The sequence below is a fragment of the Medicago sativa genome, chromosome 7 (genome assembly GCF_051527215.1).
Source record: "Medicago sativa cultivar Bolivia chromosome 7, Bolivia_mono, whole genome shotgun sequence".
Taxonomy (NCBI): Eukaryota; Viridiplantae; Streptophyta; class Magnoliopsida; order Fabales; family Fabaceae; genus Medicago; species Medicago sativa.
The window spans coordinates 36,029,388-36,050,145 of record NC_140755.1 but is presented as its reverse complement, the minus strand read 5'-3'; the positions used below and the strand labels follow the sequence as shown (position 1 = coordinate 36,050,145).

General features: G+C 39.8%; 1 protein-coding gene and 2 pseudogenes across 1 annotated transcript; 1 reads left to right on the top strand and 2 right to left on the bottom strand.

The window, feature by feature from the left end:
- Nucleotides 1-20,758, top strand: part of LOC146905951 (uncharacterized) — a 35,440-nt pseudogene that overhangs the window by 3,755 nt on the left and 10,927 nt on the right.
- Nucleotides 1,503-13,395, bottom strand: LOC146905954 (uncharacterized). Its single transcript, XM_085724811.1, has 4 exons — nt 13,366-13,395; nt 12,845-12,930; nt 5,448-6,594; nt 1,503-1,529 (listed from the first exon to the last, which is right to left on the bottom strand). Exons 1-4 carry the CDS (start codon nt 13,393-13,395, stop codon nt 1,503-1,505), a joined length of 1,290 nt encoding a protein of 429 aa, XP_085580937.1.
- LOC146905953 (uncharacterized) lies at nt 13,737-20,516 on the bottom strand (annotated as a pseudogene).

The window sequence follows — 20,758 nt, the reverse complement described above, 5'->3', positions numbered from 1 at the left end:
TTCAAATCATAAACTTCAATATATACATGCCATGGACAAATATATCCTCATATGAAAATACTCCAAATCCGACAAGTGGACAATAACAACAACATAGCAACAGAATCCAAAAACAACAAATAGACACTAAGCCTAATCAGAGCCTAGATACTACGACACTGACACGACAACGGAGAAAGCTCCCGTCGTCCAAACATCCAACAAGCAAACTCACCAAGCGACTAGTCCTGCACAACGTCTACCCATCCATACAGACAGGTAGGCGGTCGAAACCACTGAGGGTTAGCATTACATCATCATAATCCATATAAGATTAATAAGAACTTTGAAAATGAAAGATATAATCAAGGATAAAGAATGACAATTCATACATAGTTCCTCAATATTCACCACATATAAGCAATCCAAGATCATTCAATATCATTATATCAAGTTCATATCCACAAGTGTATCATACACATACCACAACCTCACCTTGTCAATCAACAGTTAACAATTCAATCCGCAAGTACAATTAGCAATAATCAACCATCAAACACATCTTAATGCAATTCAATCCACCAACAGTTTATGCAATGTCTCTAGACTCATCTAGATGCATGTGGTACCAAAACACCTCAAGGTCGTCACCTTCGATGCAACAAAAACATCGTAATCACCTCTATTGGATATAAAATCCACCACCATCAGTCATGTATGCATGAACATATGACTCAACTACAAATGCATATGTTCACACAAACAATAATCACCTCACCATCACCAATACTTGTATATATGCAATCATTAACAATTCACCACCACATTTCATATATACAATCACCAACAATATTCAAAAATTCCACAACATGTAGTTGTCACATAAATACACCACCAATCATCTTTACATAACATATAATAACTCTCCATAAAGGATTCACCATCAATTAATTCTCAAAAGTCATTTCTAGTTAAGTTCGTCTCTCAAAATCACAACATTAAGTTAATTGAACATTTGAGTCAAAACCAAGTAAACAAGCTCAATTGCCTATGCCATGTATTCTCATAAGTCACATATGCGTGTAATAGAGATTACATAAGCAATTCATCGGCCAAACACAACGAAATTATATGATTCACTAAGTTCGTCTCTTAATTAATTCATTTCAATGCCAAGCAACATAAGAACTCAATAGACCCCTTTAAACAAAGTTATTTCCTTCATAAAACACCCCTAGATGGTTAGGATAAAGCCCCTACACTTTGGAACAAGTTTGGAAGCAATTGGATTGAAGAAAAATGCATTTTAAGGTTTTTTGTCAGATAGGATCGTGGCACTTGGGTCTCCCATCGTGGCACGATTTTTCCAGAGTCAAAAACACTGAAATTTCTGGTCACCATCGTGGCACGTTGGCCCCGCATCGTGGCACGTTCTTAGTTTGACAAACAGCGCCAGATTTTTAACCTTCACGTTTTCGCGCATAAAAATCAAACCGTTAATCCGTTTTCGATGCCGTTTTCGCCTACATTCTCCTAACACTTAGCTCGATCTATCATAATGTACAGAAAAATTCAAGTTTCAAACATCCCAAAATCATTTTCCAAAACCTCACATCACACTCATTTTTCAAAACGGTTAACACTCGAATTTTCACACGAAAATCCTGTTTTCTCCCAAACGACTCGACTAACAAAATCACAACATGAAAACAGAAATTCTACCAAGTTCAATTCATCCATCAACATCAAAAACTCAGCCAACAATTTCATATATCAAAATTTCATTTTGGTCCTTCACATGAACAACTTAACACAACTTCACAAATTTGAACAACAACAACAAATCTCATCATAATTCTCCAATTCATGATACCCAATGCATCAATTCATCAACAACACATCTAACAACAACAACAACAACATCTAATCATGAAATCATCCACAATTTAACAACCACAACTTCATTCTTCATCAATTTCACACAAAATCATATCATATTCATATATACCCATTTTGACATACAAATTCAACAACAACAACACAATTATCATACAAATCATGTTCTCAAACATAACAACAACAATTATGCACGAATTTACATCAATTAAAACCAATTCATCAATTTCATGAAAATGGGTAAAAGAGAAAAGTTATGAAATTATGAGTGAAGTCTAACCCTCTTACCTTAATTCTCCACAATCACTAGCTAGTGCCTCACTTTAGCTCCAACCCTTGATTCTCTAGCCTCTTCTAGCTCTCTCTAGTCCCTTCTCTTCAAAACCCTTTTTCTCCTCTTGAGCTTCTCTCTCTAACTCTCTCTAATTGTGAAATGAAATGTTTGAAACCCTATCTCTTTACTAACACAAGTTTATAAAGGCTCACTTAATGGGCTTATCTCACAAACCTTAATGGGCCTAACCCATTTCTAATTCAACCTCAAAAATGTTACTACTCACTTACCGGTAAAATATAACACTAACGGTCACTTAACGGTAAATAAAATAATTACTACACTCTCCAACACTTAGTAAAATGAAACCCTCACTAAGCACTAAAAATAACCTTCGGCAAAAATTACAAAATTACCTCTGCCCTCAAAATGACCAAAATACCCCTAAGTCCTAAATGACTAAAATACCCTTCTAACACCGAATTCTACGAATCCCAACCAAAAATACACACAGAGGCAATTAATCACATAAGAGCACATAGAACACACATAAATAATAAATAAAATAAATCTAGCGAAAAATCGGGCTGTTACAACTCTCCCCCACTAAAAAGAATTTTCGCCCTCGAAAATTACCTGAAGGAAACAACTCTGGATACGCAACCCTCATCCTACTCTCCGATTCCCAAGTGGCACTCTCACCAGTCGGTCCAACCCAAATCACTTTAACCAAAACGATCTCCTTGCCACGGAAACGCTTCACTTCACGATCCTCAATCCTAACTGGCCAAGTCTCAACAGTCAAATTATCCCTTACTTCCAAATCATCCATTTGGATCACATGAGACACATCATACACATACTTCCTCAACTGAGACACATGAAACACATCATGAAGATTCGACAAAGATGGTGGTAACGCAATCCGATACGCTACAACCCCAACCTTCTCAACAATCTCAAAAGTTCCAACAAAACGAGGAGTTAACTTCCGACACTTCAAAGCATGTCCAACACCAGTTATAGGATTCACTCTCAAAAACACATGATCACCAACCTGAAACTCAAGGTCTTTCCTCTTCTTATCATGATAACTCTTCTGCCTACTCTGAGACGCTTTCATCTTCTCTTGGATCATCTTAACCTTTTCCGTAGTCTCTTGCACAACATCCGGTCCTAGCAAAGTACTTTCTCCTAACTCGTACCAACACAAAGGAGTCCTACACCTCCGACCATACAAAGCCTCAAACGGTGCCATTCCGATGCTAGAATGAAAACTGTTGTTGTAAGTAAACTCAATCAACGGTAAACATTCAACCCAACTGACACCTTGTTCCAAAACACAAGCCCTCAACAAATCTTCCAAACTCTGAATAGTCCTCTCCGTCTGACCATCGGTCTGGGGATGATAAGCAGAACTCAACCTCAACTTAGTCCCCAAAGCAACTTGCAAACTCTCCCAAAACTTAGAAGTAAACCTCGGATCCCGATCCGACACAATACTAGAAGGAATACCATGCAATCTAACAATCTGCTCAATGTAGACCTCGGCCAACTTTGCCACAGACATACCGGTCTTGATAGGAACAAAGTGTGCCGACTTCGTCAACCGATCAACAATCACCCAAATAGAATCAAAACCCTTAACAGTCTTTGGTAACGCTCCAACAAAATCCATCGATATACTATCCCACTTCCACTCTGGCACAAACAACGGTTGCATCAAACCCGACGGTTTCTGATGTTCAATCTTGGACTTCTGACAAACCAAACAAGCATACACAAACTCTGCGATCTCCTTCTTCATTCCAGGCCACCAAAACAACCTCTTCAAATCTTGGTACATATTAGTCGCTCCTCGATGAATACTCAAACTACTTCTATGACCTTCTTCCAAAATCTATCTCTTAAGCTCAAGAACACTTGGCACACAAACACGATCACGAAACATCAAAACACCGTTCTCATCCAATCTAAAGTCTCCACCTTTGCCTTGATTAACCAACACCACTCGATCTACAAGTTCCAAATCTTCCTTCTGACCATTCTTGATCTCCTCCAGAATATTACTTGTCAGCTTCAACATTCCCAACCTCACACCATCCGGCGTTAACTCACTAACCAAACTCAAGTCTCGAAATTGCTCAATCAACTCCAACTTTTTCACCATCAAAGCAGACATATGCAACGACTTTCTACTCAAAGCATCAGCAACAACATTGGCCTTTCCAGGATGATAGCTCAACTGGAAGTCAAAATCCTTAAGATACTCCAACCATCTCCTCTGCCTCATATTCAACTCTTTCTGGTCAAACAAATACTTCAAACTATTATGGTCACTAAACACTTCAAACTTAGAACCATACAGATAATGCCTCCAAATCTTCAACACATACACAACAGCCGCTAATTCCAAGTCATGAGTCGGATAATTCTTCTCATGCACTTTCAACTGCCTCGAAGCATAAGCCACAACCTGACGATTCTGCATAAGCACCCCACCAAGACCCATCTTAGAAGCATCACAATACACAACAAAAGATTCCTTCGGATTCGGCAAAATCAACACTGGAGCTGACGTCAACCTCTTCTTCAACTCTTGGAAACTCTCTTCACACTTAGCATCCCAAACACAAGCTTGTCCTTTCCGAGTCAACTGCGTCAATGGCAACGCCAACTTAGAGAATCCCTCAATGAACCTCTGATAATAACCTGCCAATCCAAGAAAGCTTCTAACCTCAAAAACAGACTTAGGTGATTCCCACAGCAACACTGCATCAACCTTCGACGGATCCACGGCGATACCACCTTTAGAAATCACATGACCAAGGAAACTCACTTCCCGCAACAAAAACTCACACTTCGACAACTTAGCAAACAACTTATTCTCATTTAAGACTCCTAACACAATCCTCAAATGCTCGGCATGCTCTTCTTCAGACTTCGAATACACCAAAATATCATCTATAAACACCACCACAAAACGATCCAGAAAAGGATGAAATATTCTATTCATATACTTCATGAAGACACCTGGCGCATTAGACACTCCAAATGGCATCACAGAATACTCATAGTGTCCATACCTCGTTCTGAACGCAGTTTTGGATATATCTTCCGCCTTCACTCTAATCTGATGATATCCTGATCTCAAATCAATCTTGCTAAACACTTCCGCACCAACCAACTGATCCATCAAATCATCAATCCTCGGAAGCGGATACCGATTCTTGATTGTCACCTTGTTCAACTGCCGATAATCCACACACAACCTCATGCTTCCATCTTTTTTCTTTACCAACAACACAGGAGCACCCGACGGAGAAACACTCGGCCTGATAAACTGTTTCTCGAGCAACTCTTCCAACTGTTTCTTCAACTCACCCAATTCTGATGCAGACATCCGATAAGGCGCAATCGAAATAGGACTCGTTCCAGGCACCAAATCAATTGCAAACTCAACCTCTCTCGCCGGTGGTAACTCGGTAATGTCGTCCGAAAAAACTTCTGGGAATTCTTGCACTACAGGCAAATCACCAACTCCTTTCTCACTACTCTCCTTCAAGGAAGCAAACATCATGAATACACTAGCTTCACCACCCAAGGACTTCTTCACTTGCTCCGCGGTCAAGAACCTTCTACCTTCCTCAACTACCGGCTTAGAAAACGTTACACTCTTGGTTAAACAATTAATGTTAACACCAAAAGTCAACATCCAATCCATACCAAAAATAACGTCCATATGCTTCAATGGAAGACACACAAGATCCAACTCAAAGTCAACATTACCAAAACTAACAGGACACTTAGCACACACTAAAGAAGTAGTCACTGAACCACTAGCCGGGGTATCGATAACCATCCCTCGAGACAACGGAGTCACAACCAAACCCAAACGCTCAACACAACTCGCCGCGATAAAAGAATGAGTAGCACTAGTATCAATAATTGCAATCAAAGGAGTACTATTGATAAAACACATACCTCGGATGAGATTATCAGGATGCTCCACCTCTTCCGCATTCAATGCAAACACCTTCCCCGCCGCCTTCTTCGGCTTGGTACACTTAGTACTGATATGCCCCTTCTCACCACAATTGTAGCAAGTGATCTCCTTCTTGCACTCAGCAGCCTTGTGACCTGCTTCTCCACACTTGTAGCACTTCTCACCACTCTTGCAATCATTAGCAAAATGACCCAATGTGCCACACTTGTAGCACCTCACCTCAGCAACATTCACCTTAGAGCCTCCACCAGATTCTCTCTTCTTGCCTTTGTCTTTGTTGTACGGTTTCCCAAATCCATGCCCCTTTCCTTTCTTCTCATTCTGAGCCTTGTAGTGATTAACCTTAGCCCTTCCAGCATCATCAAACATACGACACTTATGCACCAAAGTATCAAAATCACGGATCTCCTGAATACACATATACTGGTAGATGTCGGGCCTTGATAGAACTCTGGCAAGTGCACCAGATACTATCGAAGTAGTAAAAATATCGATCCCACGAGGACTGTTTTTAACTTCAATAATTCAATTGCGTTATAAAATTAGGATGTGTAAAAGTTTATTTTGTTTTGCCACTAGGCAGTAGATTTGGTTTGATTTTAAGAAATCAAATAAAAAAAGTAAAGATTTGATTAAGAAAATATGAGAGAAAGATGAGATCAGATCCGTCGAATCCTCTAAGTTCCCCTAATTGGTCTACTGCACCTATTTGTTATGAACCCTCTTCTAGTTTACGATGATTAATAAATTAGCCCTAATCAATCCCTTGAGTTAGGACCCTCTTCTTAAACTACAGCCCCTAATTCCTTAGGTGGTCTAATAATTCTTGAAGGTTTTACCGAACGTTAACCTATTATCACTAACAAACGATTATCTATTCCTAGACTAACCCTGTTTATTAGAACAATTCAATTAGGTCTAAGTTGAAAGCCATGGTCAGTGGTCATTCATTCTCACGAAATCAAGTTATATGTGATCAAGATATAAAAAGCATTAAGAACAATTGAATTGAATAAACTAGAATTGAATTCATAAACAAAATAGAGTTTCACAGCAACATGTGTCAATTAGGGTTACAAAGATTCATCTCGGATCTAATCTCTAAGAGATTTAGCTACTCATAATCGAGTTTACAAATAGCATAATCAATGAAATAATTAAAACATACATAAACTGGGTTAGAGATGATGAAATCCTCTCCGCTGCAGCCTTCTGGGTGTTAAAATCGCACTTTCGTTCTCCAAAATCGTAACCCTTGTTCTTCAGATTGAGTGCAGTATTTATAGAAGTCATGGGCCTGACCCATCAAAATCGCGCCGCGCCTTGTTAATTGGCGTGCCGCGATTTCCCCTTTACAGGAAGTGTGTATTTTTGCTTCAAAAATCGCAGCACGGCTTGAAATTGGCGTGGCGCGATTTCCTTCGAACAGACTTCAAATTTTAAGCTTTTTGCACTCCAGAACAGTAAAAATTGCATGAGAACTCTATCAAAATGTCACAATAAGTCCCTAATATTACGTAATGACAGAATGTCATCACAACCCCAAACTTAAACCATTCCTTGTCCTCAAGGAATTTGCTTGCAACAGTGACAAACGACAGTAAAATAACAGTTACCTGACAAAACGATAGTACCCAAAAGTTCATTCTCCTTCTAGCTAAAGATGAGCTAGTTTGACTTGTTCGCATCCACCAATTCACAACTCCACGCAACAATTTGAAATAGGGTTCTACCAGTCGACATGCAGGTCTACATATTACCATATGCTTGAAAAGTTTCTAAACATCAATCAAAGTCAATATCATTACACACTTTTGAGGTCTTTAGGGTTATAACGGGGCTTAGGTGAAAGGTGGGATATATTTGGATAAGTAGGCTACACAAAATTTGAGTTAGGCATTCCTACGGAAGTTAAAGCACAAAGTTCAATCCTTCATTCATTCACCTTGTGGAAATACAATCAATGCAAAGGTACTAGAGAACATTTTTCATATTTAGGGACACTCGAGTTTGAAGTTACTCGGATTTTAGATGTTTTGTCCCTTTTTCATCATTCAATTTCTTTTTTTTTTTTTTTTTTTTTGATACACCATTTTTGTGTATATATTGCATGACAATTTCATATTTCTTTCATTTTTTTTTTTTGTTCTCTTATTCTCTAGTACCCCCACCCCAAACTTAGTTGGTTGCAAATTCCAATAGCAACCCCAAACTTAATCTTTAGCAACATTCTACAATGCCTTAACTCAGAAATTCATTAAGGGACAAGTCCTAAAAGTCTCTAGGCTTGTAATGTAGTTTGTCACCGAACAAAAAGTTCTAATCCTACCGGCTCACAATTGGTTAAGAAAGGATAAATTCAATCAATATCAGGGTAGGCTTCAAAAAGGCTCACAGGACCAAGCACTTTTGCCTCAGTGTGTAATTGACAAAGACCAATCAATAATAGAGAAACAATGCAAGTTCTAGAAATGTAGTTGCATGGAAAACTAATATAAATATAAGTAAATTGAAAAACAAGATTTGGCAATGAACCTTATGGCTGAGATTTCTGGGAGTATGTGACTACCTAGCAACGCCGTACACTTCGCCTTTGAATCAAGTCACCCCTCCTTTAGAACTTTTGGAACACCGTTTCATCAAACAACTGTTACTAAACTGGAATAGGTCACATGAAACAAAACAAATTCATTAATAAAACAAGTGCAGGAGCAATTACAATAGGGAAATAAGTTCAATGGACTTCGACATTAAAAAGAAAATAAAAAGAAACTACATCAAAAGAAAAATGACTGAAAAATAAAATACAAAGCAGAAAATGCTAATCCATCAGTAGATCAGCCCATGTCTTGATCATCATCCGAGTGTCCAGCCCCCGGTGTCCTCAATCCTTCAAAGATGTCATCCCCTTGATCTTGCTCGGTGTTATTGAAATCATCAGTGATTTCCCTCCTCATGCGCAACCCATACTCTTCTTGATGTGTAAAATATTGCTCCATGCGCTCACGGGAGCCTCCAAACCTCTCATAAGACCCACGAATCGGACCCATATACAATTGAGCCTCCGCAGCAAACGCAGCTGAGAACCTAGGACGGTTCACCCACAGCTGGTCCGAAGTCTCATTCATCCAATTAGCTTGCACATGCATGAATTCCTCAAGCTTTGGATGAAGAGGAGCATAACCCCCTTGGCTACTACTCCCTCCTTGCTCTATTTGTCGTTGCCTTGCTGCCTCCCTCTCTCTCTCTCCTTCATATAGCCTTCATATTTCTTCACGAATCCATCCATGACTGAGTCGGTGATCGGCTTCATATTGCTGGTGTTGAGATCACTATCATATGCCGGCACCAACTCTTGCTCACACAACCAATTAATTAAGCTTCCATGCCCCAATTGTGTGGTATTCCCGGTTGCTAGATCATGAAGACTATTGGCCAAGATGCGGCCAATATCTATAGGGTACTCCTTGATGATAGCATAGGCAGCAAGCACCCTCTTGAGAGGAATTTCAAAAGTGCAAGAGGCACTCTCAAGAGTCTGGACCAAATAAGACACCCATGCCTTGGGTATCGGTAACATTTCAGCATAAGTAAGCATCCGGGACTTTTTCCAAGTCGACCCAGGCCTACACATTGTGGTAATGATGTCATCAAATGTATCCTCCGTTATACCAAATCTCTCCCTCCTCAGTTTCTCAACCCAACACTCCTCCGGTGGTTGAACATTCAGCCATTCATTAAGAGCTTCAGGGCTGAAATCAATGGTCTTGCCTCGAACAAAAGATTGAAAGGGTGTATCGGTAACCCGTGCATTTGCAAAGAATTCGACGATCACGGTTTTGTTGTTCGCTTCACCGATCATCTCATTCAACTTCGTCCACCCTCTCCTTCGTAATTCAGCCTCAAAGAACGGATACTTAACAAGCCTTGTGAAGTCAAACTTTCTCTCCCCCACAACTTCAAAACTTTTCATGGATTGGTGGAACTCTTGGGCTTGGTCATTGATGAAATGAATGGCGTTTTCGGGTGGTTCGGATGCGGCACGAGGGCGTTTGGCTTTGCTTGTGGATAGCTTGGGGTTGGTGGCTTTCTTTGAGCGGGTGTTTCTTTGGTTGGAGGCCATTTGTGAGTGAAAGGAAGATGGTGAATGGGAAATTTGTGGAGTTTTGGAAAATTGGTGAATTGTGAAGGTTTAGGTTGATGAATGGATGATGAATTTGTGGTTTGATGATGTTTAGGAAGTGAATAAGATGATGATAATGAAGGAATTTCGTGGTTAGGTTTCTAGGGAAATTTTGACAGAGTAACGGTAGGAAAATAGGAATGGGAAGAATGGTGGAAAAGGCTGGTTTTATAGGTCTGTTTGGTGAAAATCGCGGCACGCCAAAATGCAAGGCGCGGCGCGATTTTGTTAAAACAGGGAAAATGCTTTTCTGTTCCTCAAAATCGCGGCACGCCAAAATACACAGAGCGGCGCGATTTTGATGAAACAGGGAGTGTGTTTTGCTTCCTCAGGCCAAAATTTTTTGTTTTCTTGAAAAATGCCTGAGTTCATTGAATTTTTGAAAAACTTTTGAGGAGAGAATTATGCAAGACATCAGTGCCTTGCATGATTTTCTTGGCAAGAGGTATATTTTGAACAAATTTTTAAACTTTCCTGCCTTGTATTAAAAGAAAAGAAAAATATTTTTGTGTTTTTGTTTTTGTTTTTGTTTTTGTTTTTTTTTTTTTTTTTTTTTTGAAAGCAATAAAATCATACCTGAAAATTAAACAGTGGGTTGCCTCCCACCCAGCGCTTTCTTTTACGTCATTGAGCTTGACATTTCAACCACTGTTAGGGTGGCAAATATGTCAAAAAGAACACATCATCCTTCTTCTTCCTCTTGTTTGGTAGGAATTCCATGAATTTGTAACAAAGAAGTAGATGCTCCCATGCACTCACAGTTAAACCTTTGGAATTTAAGCTCTCCCACCTTAGAGAAGGACATGCATCCATTTGCACACGAGTGATTTCCTTAACCCCTGTTTGTTCAGACTTCGGAAAAATGTCAGCACTCCTCACTTTTGGATTTTCTTCCACCACAACCTTGTGACACTCAATCTCCATCTGAACCAGCTTCCTCTTAGACTCATGTGCTTTCTCAACAAGATCACCACACTGAACATCAAACTTTTCAAATAAAACTTGATTTGACACCAAGAAATCATCTAAAATATTCTGAAGTTGAGTATTGTAATCGATGTTGATCACCTCTTTCTTCCCTTCACCATCACTACCTGGTTGATTCGCCTCATAATGACCACAACTCGAGATTTTGTTGTCCAAAATTTTGATCTTAAAAGATAGCATATATTTTTCATACTGCAACTTAGCAATCTCTTCGGTGTCATAGAGGAGTAACCTGTCTATCATAGCTGCAAAACTTGGATAAACTTTTCAGTAGCACAGTACAATGAGAAGAAAACAAAGAACATAATATTTTTTTTTAATATATATATATACAAAAATATAAAAGACAGAAATCCTAAATAATAACGTAATTGCCAAATTGAAATGACTCAACAGTCCCCGGCAACGGCGCCAAAAACTTGATAGAACTCTGGCAAGTGCACCAGATACTATCGAAGTAGTAAAAATATCGATCCCACGAGGACTGTTTTTAACTTCAATAATTCAATTGCGTTATAAAATTAGGATGTGTAAAAGTTTATTTTGTTTTGCCACTAGGCAGTAGATTTGGTTTGATTTTAAGAAATCAAATAAAAAAAGTAAAGATTTGATTAAGAAAATATGAGAGAAAGATGAGATCAGATCCGTCGAATCCTCTAAGTTCCCCTAATTGGTCTACTGCACCTATTTGTTATGAACCCTCTTCTAGTTTACGATGATTAATAAATTAGCCCTAATCAATCCCTTGAGTTAGGACCCTCTTCTTAAACTACAGCCCCTAATTCCTTAGGTGGTCTAATAATTCTTGAAGGTTTTACCGAACGTTAACCTATTATCACTAACAAACGATTATCTATTCCTAGACTAACCCTGTTTATTAGAACAATTCAATTAGGTCTAAGTTGAAAGCCATGGTCAGTGGTCATTCATTCTCACGAAATCAAGTTATATGTGATCAAGATATAAAAAGCATTAAGAACAATTGAATTGAATAAACTAGAATTGAATTCATAAACAAAATAGAGTTTCACAGCAACATGTGTCAATTAGGGTTACAAAGATTCATCTCGGATCTAATCTCTAAGAGATTTAGCTACTCATAATCGAGTTTACAAATAGCATAATCAATGAAATAATTAAAACATACATAAACTGGGTTAGAGATGATGAAATCCTCTCCGCTGCAGCCTTCTGGGTGTTAAAATCGCACTTTCGTTCTCCAAAATCGTAACCCTTGTTCTTCAGATTGAGTGCAGTATTTATAGAAGTCATGGGCCTGACCCATCAAAATCGCGCCGCGCCTTGTTAATTGGCGTGCCGCGATTTCCCCTTTACAGGAAGTGTGTATTTTTGCTTCAAAAATCGCAGCACGGCTTGAAATTGGCGTGGCGCGATTTCCTTCGAACAGACTTCAAATTTTAAGCTTTTTGCACTCCAGAACAGTAAAAATTGCATGAGAACTCTATCAAAATGTCACAATAAGTCCCTAATATTACGTAATGACAGAATGTCATCAGGCCTCAAGCCACTCTCAAACTTTACACACTTAGAGACCATAGCATCCTCTACATTGATGTACGGGCAAAACCTCGAAAGCTCCTCAAACTTTGCCGCATACTCAGCCACTGAACGGTTCTCTTGCTTCAAGTTCAAGAACTCCACTTCCTTCTTAGTCCTCAAATCCTCAGGAAAGTACTTCCTCAAAAACTCAGTCTTGAACCTAGCCCAAGTCACAGCTCCACCAGCCTCAAGCCTTCCCTTAGCATTGGTCCACCAATACTCAGCCTCCTCTGCAAGCATATGAGTAGCCAACCTGGCCTTCTGGTCCTCACTAGTCACCATAGCATGGAAGATCCTCTCCATGGCCAGCACCCAACCCTGAGCTCCATCCGGGTCATATCTACCCTTGAACGTCGGCGGACTATTTCGCAAGAAACGATCCAACCTTCGCTCCTCGGCCTCACCAGGATCACGATGACCCACTGCCGCTTGCTCAGTAGCCTGAGCCAACACCTGTGCCATCGAAGCCAAAGCCTGTGCAATTGCCGCATCATCTCTACCACCAGCCATCTCACTTCTACACAAAACCAACCAACAGATAAGAACAACAGCACAACAACACAAGAACAAGTACCAAAGGTAACTCATTACCATTCGCATACTAACAGGGTAAATCAACATACACTAATCTACTAGTCTAGACAAGACTGACCACGGCTCTGATACCAACTTGTAACACCCTATTTCTATTAAGCGGTAAAACGCGCAAATACATCAGAAATATTCTAGAAATAGATGCTACGTCTCAAAATAAAACCAATTAACGTCATGCATATATATAATATTTCAACGGTCACAACGGAATTCAAATCATAAACTTCAACATATACATGTCATGGTCAAATATATCCTCATATGAAAATACTCCAAATCTGACAAGTGGACAATAACAACAACATAGCAACAGAATCCAAAAACAACAAATAGACACTAAGCCTAATCAGAGCCTAGATACTACGACACTGACATGACAACGGAGAAAGCTCCCGTCGTCCAAACATCCAACAAGCAAACTCACCAAGCGTCTAGTCCTGCACAACGTCTACCCATCCATACAGACAGGTAGGCGGTCAAAACCACTGAGGGTTAGCATTACATCATCATAATCCATATAAGATTAATAAGAACTTTGAAAATGAAAGATATAATCAAGGATAAAGAATGACAATTCATACATAGTTCCTCAATATTCACCACATATAAGCAATCCAAGATCATTCAATATCATTATATCAAGTTCATATCCACAAGTGTATCATACACATATCACAACCTCACCTTGTCAATCAACAGTTAACAATTCAATCCGCAAGTACAATTAGCAATAATCAACCATCAAACACATCTTAATGCAATTCAATCCACCAACAGTTTATGCAATGTCTCTAGACTCATCTAGATGCATGTGGTACCAAAACACCTCAAGGTCGTCACCTTCGATGCAACAAAAACATCGTAATCACCTCTATTGGATATAAAATCCACCACCATCAGTCATGTATGCATGAACATATGACTCAACTACAAATGCATATGTTCACACAAACAATAATCACCTCACCATCACCAATACTTGTATATATGCAATCATTAACAATTCACCACCACATTTCATATATACAATCACCAACAATATTCAAAAATTCCACAACATGTAGTTGTCACATAAATACACCACCAATCATCTTTACATAACATATAATAACTCTCCATAAAGGATTCACCATCAATTAATTCTCAAAAGTCATTTCTAGTTAAGTTCGTCTCTCAAAATCACAACATTAAGTTAATTGAACATTTGAGTCAAAACCAAGTAAACAAGCTCAATTGCCTATGCCATGTATTCTCACAAATCACATAAGCGTGTAATAGAGATTACATAAGCAATTCATCGGCCAAACACAACGAAATTATATGATTAACTAAGTTCGTCTCTTAATTAATTCATTTCAATGCCAAGCAACATAAGAACTCAATAGACCCCTTTAAACAAAGTTATTTCCTTCATAAAACACCCCTAGATGGTTAGGATAAAGCCCCTACACTTTGGAACAAGTTTGGAAGCAATTGGATTGAAGAAAAATGCATTTTAAGGTTTCTTGTCAGATAGGATCGTGGCACGTGGGTCTCCCATCGTGGCACGATTTTTCCAGATTCAAAAACACTGAAATTTCTGGTCACCATCGTGGCACGTTCTTAGTTTGACAGACAGCGCCAGATTTTTAACCTTCACGTTTTCACGCATAAAAATAAAACCGTTAATCCGTTTTCGATGCCGTTTTCGCCTACATTCTCCTAACACTTAGCTCTATCATAATGTACAGAAAAATTCAAGTTTCAACCATCCCAAAATCATTTTCCAAAACCTCACATCACACTCATTTTTCAAATCGGTTAACACTCGAATTTTCACACGAAAATCCTGTTTTCTCCCAAACGACTCGACTAACAAAATCACAACATGAAAACAGAAATTCTACCAAGTTCAATTCATCCATCAACATCAAAAACTCAGCCAACAATTTCATATATCAAAATTTCATTTTGGTCCTTCACATGAACAACTTAACACAACTTCACAAATTTGAACAACAACAACAAATCTCATCATAATTCTCCAATTCATGATACCCAATGCATCAATTTATCAACAACACATCTAACAACAACAACAACAACAACAACATCTAATCATGAAATCATCCACAATTTAACAACCACAACTTCATTCTTCATCAATTTCACACAAAATCATATCATATTCATATATACCCATTTTGACATACAAATTCAACAACAACAACAACACAATTATCATACAAATCATGTTCTCAAACATAACAACAACAATTATGCACGAATTTACATCAATTAAAACCAATTCATCAATTTCATGAAAATGGGTAAAAGAGAAAAGTTATGAAATTATGAGTGAAGCCTAACCCTCTTACCTTAATTCTCCACAATCACTAGCTAGTGCCTCACTTTAGCTCCAACCCTTGATTCTCTAGCCTCTTCTAGCTCTCTCTAGTCCCTTCTCTTCAAAACCCTTTTTCTCCTCTTGAGCTTTTCTCTCTAACTCTCTCTAATTGTGAAATGAAATGAAATGAAATGTTTGAAACCCTATCTCTTTACTAACACAAGTTTATAAAGGCTCACTTAATGGGCTTATCTCACAAACCTTAATGGGCCTAACCCATTTCTAATTCAACCTCAAAAATGTTACTACTCACTTACCGGTAAAAAATAACACTAACGGTCACTTAACGGTAAATAAAATAATTACTACACTCTCCAACACTTAGTAAAATGAAACCCTCACTAAGCACTAAAAATAACCTTCGGCAAAAATTACAAAATTACCCCTGCCCTCAAAATGACCAAAATACCCCTAAGTCCAAAATGACTAAAATACCCTTCTAACACCGAATTCTACGAATCCCAACCAAAAATACACACAGAGGCAATTAATCACATAAGAGCACATAGAACACACGTAAATAATAAATAAAATAAATATAGCGAAAAATCCGGCTGTTACAACTCTCCCCCACTAAAAAGAATTTTCGCCCTCGAAAATTACCTGAAGGAAACAACTCTAGATACGCAACCCTCATCCTACTCTCCGATTCCCAAGTGGCACTCTCACCAGTCGGTCCAACCCAAATCACTTTAACCAAAACGATCTCCTTGCCACGCAAACGCTTCACTTCACGATCCTCAATCCTAACTGGCCAAGTCTCAACAGTCAAATTATCCCTTACTTCCAAATCATCCATTTGGATCACATGAGACGCATCATACACATACTTCCTCAACTGAGATGAAACACATCATGAAGATTCGACAAAGATGGTGGTAACGCAATCCGATACGCTACAACCCCAACCTTCTCAACAATCTCAAAAGGTCCAACAAAACGAGGAGTTAACTTCCGACACTTCAAAGCACGTCCAACACCGGTTACAGGATTCACTCTCAAAAACACATGATCACCAACCTGAAACTCAAGGTCTTTCCTCCTCTTATCATGATAACTCTTCTGCCTACTCTGAGACGCTTTCATCTTCTCTTGGATCATCTTAACCTTTTCCGTAGTCTCTTGCACAACATCCGGTCCTAGCAAAGCACTTTCTCCTAACTCGTACCAACACAAAGGAGTCCTTCACCTCCGACCATACAAAGCCTCAAACGGTGCCATTCCGATGCTAGAATGAAAACTGTTGTTGTAAGTAAACTCAATCAACGGTAAACATTCAACCCAACTGACACCTTGTTCCAAAACACAAGCCCTCAACAAATCTTCCAAACTCTGAATAGTCCTCTCCGTCTGACCATCGGTTTGGGGATGATAAGCAGAACTCAACCTCAACTTAGTCCCCAAAGAAACTTGCAAACTCTCCCAAAACTTAGAAGTAAACCTCGGATCCCGATCCGACACAATACTAGAAGGAATACCATGCAATCTAACAATCTGCTCAATGTAGACCTCGGCCAACTTTGCCACAGACATACCGGTCTTGATAGGAACAAAGTGTGCCGACTTCGTCAACCGATCAACAATCACCCAAATAGAATCAAAACCCTTAACAGTCTTTGGTAACGCTCCAACAAAATCCATCGATATACTATCCCACTTCCACTCTGGCACAAACAACGGTTGCATCAAACCCGACGGTTTCTGATGTTCAATCTTGGACTTCTGACAAATCAAACAAGCATACACAAACTCTGCGATTTCCTTCTTCATTCCAGGCCACCAAAACAACCTCTTCAAATCTTGGTACATCTTAGTCGCTCCTGGATGAATACTCAAACTACTTTTATGACCTTCTTCCAAAATCTATCTCTTAAGCTCAAGAACACTTGGCACACAAACACGATCACGAAACATCAAAACACCGTTCTCATCCAATCTAAAGTCTCCACCTTTGCCTTGATTAACCAACACCACTCGATCTACAAGTTCCAAATCTTCCTTCTGACCATTCTTGATCTCCTCCAGAATATTACTTGTCAGCTTCAACATTCCCAACCTCACACCATCCGGCGTTAACTCACTAACCAAACTCAAGTCTCGAAATTGCTCAATCAACTCCAACTTTTTCACCATCAAAGCAGACATATGCAACGACTTTCTACTCAAAGCATCAGCAACAACATTGGCCTTTCCAGGATGATAGCTCAACTGGAAGTCAAAATCCTTAAGATACTCCAACCATCTCCTCTGCCTCATATTCAACTCTTTCTGGTCAAACAAATACTTCAAACTCTTATGGTCACTAAACACTTCAAATTTAGAACCATACAGATAATGCCTCCAAATCTTCAACACATACACAACAGCCGCTAATTCCAAGTCATGAGTCGGATAATTCTTCTCATGCACTTTCAACTGCCTCGAAGCATAAGCCACAACCTGACGATTCTGCATAAACACACCACCAAGACCCATCTTAGAAGCATCACAATACACAACAAAAGATTCCTTCGGATTCGGCAAAATCAACACTGGAGCTGACGTCAACCTCTTCTTCAACTCTTGGAAACTCTCTTCACACTTAGCATCCCAAACACAAGCTTGTCCTTTCCGAGTCAACTGCGTCAATGGCAACGCCAACTTAGAGAATCCCTCAATGAACCTCTGATAATAACCTGCCAATCCAAGAAAGCTTCTAACCTCAAAAACAGACTTAGGTGATTCCCACTGCAACACTGCATCAACCTTCGACGGATCCACGGCGATACCACCTTTAGAAATCACATGACCAAGGAAACTCACTTCCCGCAACCAAAACTCACACTTCGACAACTTAGCAAACAACTTATTCTCATTCAAGACTCCTAACACAATCCTCAAATGCTCGGCATGCTCTTCTTCAGACTTCGAATACACCAAAATTTCATCTATAAACACCACCACAAAACAATCCAGAAAAGGATGAAATATTCTATTCATATACTTCATGAAGACACCTGGCGCATTAGACACTCCAAATGGCATCACAGAATACTCATAGTGTCCATACCTCGTTCTGAACGCAGTTTTGGATATATCTTCCGCCTTCACTCTAATCTGATGATATCCTGATCTCAAATCAATCTTGCTAAACACTTCCGCACCAACCAACTGATCCATCAAATCATCAATCCTCGGAAGTGGATACCGATTCTTGATTGTCACCTTGTTCAACTGCCGATAATCCACACACAACCTCATGCTTCCATCTTTCTTCTTTACCAACAACACAGGAGCACCCCACGGAGAAACACTCGGCCTGATAAACTGTTTCTCGAGCAACTCTTCCAACTGTTTCTTCAACTAACCCAATTCTGATGCAGACATCCGATAAGGCGCAATCGAAATAGGACTCGTTCCAGGCACCAAATCAATTGCAAACTCAACCTCTCTCTCCGGTGGTAACTCGGTAATGTCGTCCGGAAAAACTTCTGGGAATTCTTGCACTACAGGCAAATCACCAACTCCTTTCTCACTACTCTCCTTCAAGGAAGCAAACATCATGAATACACTAGCTTCACCACCCAAGGACTTCTTCACTTGCTCCGCGGTCAAGAACCTTCTACCTTCCTCAACTACCGGCTTAGAAAACGTTACACTCTTGGTTAAACAATTAATGTTAACACCAAAAGTCAACATCCAATCCATACCAAAAATAACGTCCATATGCTTCAATGGAAGACACACAAGATCCAACTCAAAGTCAACATTACCAAAACTAACAGGACACTTAGCACACACTAAAGAAGTAGTCACTGAACCACTAGCCGGGGTATCGATAACCATCCCTCGAGACAACGGAGTCACAACCAAACCCAAACGCTCAACACAACTCGCCGCGATAAAAGAATGAGTAGCACTAGTATCAATAATTGCAATCAAAGGAGTACTATTGATAAAACACATACCTCGGATGAGATTATCAGGATGCTCCACCTCTTCCGCATTCAATGCAAACACCTTCCCCGCCGCCTTCTTCGGCTTGGTACACTTAGTACTGATATGCCCCTTCTCACCACAATTGTAGCAAGTGATCTCCTTCTTGCACTCAGCAGCCTTGTGACCTGCTTCTCCACACTTGTAGCACTTCTCACCACTCTTGCAATCATTAGCAAAATGACCCAATGTGCCACACTTGTAGCACCTCACCTCAGCAACATTCACCTTAGAGCCTCCACCAGATTCTCTCTTCTTGCCTTTGTCTTTGTTGTACGGTTTCCCAAATCCATGCCCCTTTCCTTTCTTCTCATTCTGAGCCTTGTAGTGATTAACCTTAGCCCTTCCAGCATCATCAAACATACGACACTTATGCACCAAAGTATCAAAATCACGGATCTCCTGAATACACATATACTGGTAGATGTCGGGCCTCAAGCCACTCTCAAACTTTACACACTTAGAGACCATAGCATCCTCTACATTGATGTACGGGCAAAACCTCGAAAGCTCCTCAAACTTTGCCGCATACTCAGCCACTGAACGGTTCTCTTGCTTCAAGTTCAAGAACTCCACTTCCTTCTTAGTCCTCAAATCCTCAGGAAAGTACTTCCTCAAAAACTCAGTCTTGAACCTAGCCCAAGTCACAGCTCCACCAGCCTCAAGCCTTCCCTTAGCATTGGTCCACCAATACTCAGCCTCTTCTGCAAGCATATGAGTAGCCAACCTGGCCTTCTGGTCCTCACTAGTCACCATAGCATGGAAGATCCTCTCCATGGCCAGCACCCAACCCTGAGCTCCATCTGGGTCATATCTACCCTTGAACGTCGGCGGACTGTTTCGCAAGAAACGATCCAACCTTCGCTCCTCAGCCTCACCAGGATCACGATGACCCACTGCCGCTTGCTCATTAGCCTG